General features: G+C 46.1%; 1 protein-coding gene across 1 annotated transcript; it reads right to left on the reverse strand.

Moving 5' to 3' along the window:
- Positions 1-2,035: 2,035 nt before the first annotated feature.
- On the reverse strand, positions 2,036-4,022 carry LOC117022619 (endogenous retrovirus group K member 5 Gag polyprotein-like). Its single transcript, XM_033106744.1, has 2 exons — positions 2,119-4,022; positions 2,036-2,048 (listed from the first exon to the last, which is right to left on the reverse strand). Exons 1-2 carry the CDS (start codon positions 4,020-4,022, stop codon positions 2,036-2,038), a joined length of 1,917 nt encoding a protein of 638 aa, XP_032962635.1.
- Positions 4,023-4,765: the final 743 nt, after the last annotated feature.

Below are 4,765 nucleotides of genomic sequence, written 5' to 3' on the forward strand. Positions count from 1 at the left end.
ATTCATGATAAGGAGTGAGATTCTTTTGAGCAGCCACATGAAGATGTATCCATCTAAGTGGCCCTTCTTGCCATAACACCGCCGTAGGCGTGTGCTTGGTTTCTAAAATATAGGCATGCAAGGGCTTGGAATAATCCAAGAAAGAAACATGCTGTTGTTGAATAGCTTTCTCAACTTTAAAGAGAGCTTCTCTTGCAGGCTCAGTAAGAGATCTAGGGGAAGTTGGATCAGAATCCCCTTTTAGAATCTCAAATAGCGGTTTCAGGTCTCCAGTAGTTAAGCCCAAAGAAGGACGCAGCCAATTAATGTCCCCCAACAATTTTTGAAAATCATTAAGAGATTTTAGGTGATCTTTTCTGAGCTCTATTTTTTGTGGAGCAAAGTACTGAGTGAATAACTGAAAACCTAAATAGGCATAAGGCTCACTCCTTTGAATTTTTTCAGGAGCAATAACAAGGCCTGCGGTAAAAAGGTTCTCTTTTATGTTTGCAAAGCAAGCCAACAACATTCCTTCCTGTTTGCAGGCCAACAGAATGTCATCCATATAATGAATGATGTAAACAGAAGGGAACTGTCTTCTAGTCTCCACTATTGCTTCACCAACAAACTTTTGACACAGGGTGGGGCTATTTGCCATGCCCTGAGGAAGAACCTGCCACTGATACCGTTTCATGGGCTCTTGGAAATTCGGACTTGGGATACTGAAAGCAAATCTTTTACAATCTTGGGGATGAAGCAATATATTATAAAAACAATCTTTTAAATCCAGCACTATCTTATAAGTATCCTTAGGAATGGCAGAAGGATGAGGCAACCCTGGCTGCAGGGCGCCCATAATCTCCATAGTTTCATTAACCTTTCTCAAATCTTGTAACAACCTCCATTTTCCAGACTTCTTTTTGATTACAAAAATAGGTGAATTCCAGGGGGAGGTAGACTCAACCACATGGCCTTTCTCAAGCTGCTCCCGTACAAGCGCTTGTGCGGCCGATATCTTTTCCTGCGTAAGGGGCCATTGATCTATCCACACAGGTGTATCTGTTTTCCAAATTATTGCCTTTGCAGTTTTTTGGTGGAGTACAGGTAAATCTATGACCCCTGGGGAAAATATCCCAGACCTGTTCTCTGTAAATTAGGATTAGGTGAAATGGGCTCTTGGCGTCCTTGTCCTTCTGAGCCTAAGCCTTGACCAGGGAGAAGACCTTGATCAAACATCTGTTGAGTCACTTGAGAGCTAGGACTGTAAAGATAAACTCCCATTTTACTCATAACATCTCTTCCCCATAAATTAACTGGGAGACCAGGGATAATATATGGCTGAAACGTCCCCTGATGACCCTCCGGATCTTGCCAAGACAGAAGATCACTACTTTGGAGGGGGGATTGTGATTGGCCTATGCCTTGTAAATTGGTATTAGTAAAGCGCGTCGGCCAACTGGAGGGCCAATGTTCAGCAGATATGCACGAGACATCAGCTCCAGTGTCCAGAAGTCCTTGAAAATCTTTTCCATTTATTTTGAGTAACAATACGGGTCGATCCTTTTTTATTTCTTGAATCCAATATACATCAGAAGAGCCAAATCCTTGGTTCCCCCGCTCTTGATTTTGCCTGTTTTTTCCAATATTAAGACGAGGCAAAATAAACAGTTGTGCAATACGGGTTCCAGCAGGAATGGCAGAAATATTAAGAGGAGAATGAGTCATAATTTTTATTTCTCCTGTAAAATCCTCATCAATAATCCCTGGAGAAACATGAATTCCCTTCATAATGGAGCTGCTTTTTCCTAACAGTAAACCCACCGTTTTAGGTGGCAGGGGCCCAAAAACTCCAGTGGGCAAAACTTGCATTCCCATTTCAGGAGTTAATATGATGTCGGAGGTGGAACACAAGTCCAATCCTGCGCTGCCTGTGGTGGCCCTGAATAAGTCTGTGACATGCTTCCTCGCAGGGGTTCGTTCTTTTTCGGCTCCTGGGTCTGTTCCTGAACCTGCAGTGCCCCATAACATTGCTGAGTCGGGGCCTGGGGCTGGCCCCTCACCCAGTTTCCCTGCAAGGGTTTGCCGTCTTTGTCAGTTTTGGACTTACATTCATTAGCCCAATGAGCGCCTTTCTTGCACCTGGGACAAGGCCCTGGAGGTTTTTTAACCACAGCAGTAGCCGACGGATTGTTAGCCTCCATTTTATGTGGGCATTGAGAAGCTCGATGTCCCATTTTTCCACAGTTAAAACAAGCTCCTGCGCGTCCACTAGCATGAAGCTTGGCCTGCTGCTGCATTACTTCATGAATGCTTTTTCCTTGCAAGGCAGCAGCCAAGGCCACCCCCTGAGAGAAGGAGGGGCCGACATCGGCACATGAACGGATAAAATCAGAAATAGTGCCTTTTTTCTTAATGGGTCTGATAATCGCTTGACAGGCAGAATTTGCATTCTCATACGCAAGCTGTTTTATGAAAGCCTGCGTGGCTACAGACGCTCCAAAGGTCCGTCCCGCAGCAACAGTAAGGCGAGACACAAAATCTTGAAAAGATTCATCAGCTCCCTGTCTTATCTGAGTAACCTGTTCTTCTTTGCTATTCTTGTCAGGCAACATTCGCCAAGCATTTTTGGCTGCCGAAGCAATTTGATCATAAACACGAGGTGCAAAACCCCATTGATTTCTAGCATCCTCATACTCGGGTCCCTCTCCTGCAAGCATTTCAAAAGTGATTGGAATATTTCTCATGTTATTCTCATTAGCCCTGATCTTACAATTTTCATAGAATTCTGATTTCCATACAAGATAATCACCTCCGGACAGGCAAGCATGTGTTATGTGCTTCCAGTCTTCTGGAGTACAGGTTTCTCTTGCTACTGAGTCCACAATTGCCATGGTAAAAGGGGCAATGGGACCATATTGGGTGCATGCTTCCTTCAAATCTTTTATTAGTTTCCATTGAAAAGGCCTCCAATCTCTTATAGGCTGACCATCTTGATCTGCTTTTTCAAAAATGGGAAACGTTTCACGAAGCCGTAAAGGCTTCCAGTCTTGTAGGGGTTTACCTTCCTGATCTACTCTCTCGATAATAGGAAATGTTTCACGATGTTTCGTATCTCCCTCTTGTCTGTAAGAGCCTTCACAATTTCGGGAAGAATACATAACCGAATCTGACCCTGGCCTAGCATATCCTGGCGGAGGTTTAGTTGGCATGTCCCAAACGGGTGGAGGTGGTTCAGATAAAGGAGGGCCCCATAGGGGGGGTTCCGGGGGTACCAAAGAAGGCGCTGTAGGAGGTATAACAGAAGGTGGTAATGTTATATTATCAGGGGGATCTTTGCCCCCTGGATTCCACTGTTCTGAGGAAAATGTCACAGAGGGTCCAGTGAGGCTTCTGATTTGAGTTGACCCTTTGTCCTGTTTAAGTTTCATCGCGGCCAGTTGGCCTTGAAGAGTCTCCACCTGCTGAGTCAAACTATGGACTGTATCAAGGAGGGATTTCCCTTCCTGCGTATCAAAAAAGGACTTCTCTTCTTGGGCCACAGCAATTATCGGGGGATATTTTTCCCGATCATACTTCGCCGCAGCCTCTTCCAAATCCTCCTCATCTTTGGGGTCTAAATCCTCCCATTGTTCATCCGAAGACTTTAGATTAATAGGTTCTTCGGGCAGAGTGGGCGCCTCTATTTCTCCCTTTGTCTCGGGCGCAAAAAGGGGAGGCAACTCCTCCGATCCTGCCTGTCTCAATTTTTCTAACTTACATCCCTCATGTCTAAGATCCAAGCAATCTCTGACTAGAGTCCACAGCCCGAAAGTTTCTACGGGGACCTGCTGGGGTCCATGCGCTGCATAATAATCCTGCAGCCTCTCTCCTACCTTCTCCCAAGTTTCCCAGCTGACGGTACCTTCATCTGGGAACCAAGGGCACACTTCTCTCACAAAATCTAAGAATTTTTCCATTTGGTCTCTGCTGACCTTGCTGCCTCTAGCGGCGAGCAATTTTTTCAATCCTCTAATGTAAAGGTCCTTGCTATTAGCGTGACCCATTTCCCTTTTTCCTCGGCCCTTCTTTCACACAAGTAAAACACACAGATGCTCGGCTGGCCGTGCCCCTCGCGGGACCAAGACTGTCGTGGCAATAGGCGTGACGGAATAAAACCCCGACCAGGCAAAACCGAAGTTTTGATCGCCGTTTAGCCGTAAGACAGTGCCGGAAACGCAGTTACGAGCCCATTCAAGCTCCGTAACACAAAGTCGTGGAGCTATCACTCACTCACACACTCATTCGACCGAGGCAACAGTGCCCTACTCACCGTAGCTCCGTTTAGCTCGTGAACCGAGCCGGTACCAATCCGTACGGTGTTCCTCACTGAATCCCCCGTGTTCAGGCCCCACGTTGGGCGCCAATTGCGGCCGACCAGCAGCCACGAATCAACGCGGATCCTGAAAGGGGGAGTGGGAATGAAAAGACACTCACAATGATGATGATGCGGCCGGTCTCCAGTGATACTGAAGCACGGAGTTTACTTTCCTTTACCAATATATACCACCTGTGTACGTGCAGCTTAACAATCACGAGTGAGCATTTTCTCATTGAAAGTAAAATTTGCAACTTTTACATATGAACTACAGACTCACTGAAACTCTCCCAAAGCCATTATCTCAATGACAAAGCCCACCAATTACCCTGATAATCATCAGTGATCTGTGTCCGGGAACTGGCCGTTCCCACCTCATTCCTCAGCAGCTTGCAAGCACCCTCCAGGTGTAAGCAGAGACAACGCCTTAAG

Source organism: Rhinolophus ferrumequinum, chromosome 5, assembly GCF_004115265.2.
Source record: "Rhinolophus ferrumequinum isolate MPI-CBG mRhiFer1 chromosome 5, mRhiFer1_v1.p, whole genome shotgun sequence".
NCBI classification, from domain to species: domain Eukaryota; kingdom Metazoa; phylum Chordata; class Mammalia; order Chiroptera; family Rhinolophidae; genus Rhinolophus; species Rhinolophus ferrumequinum.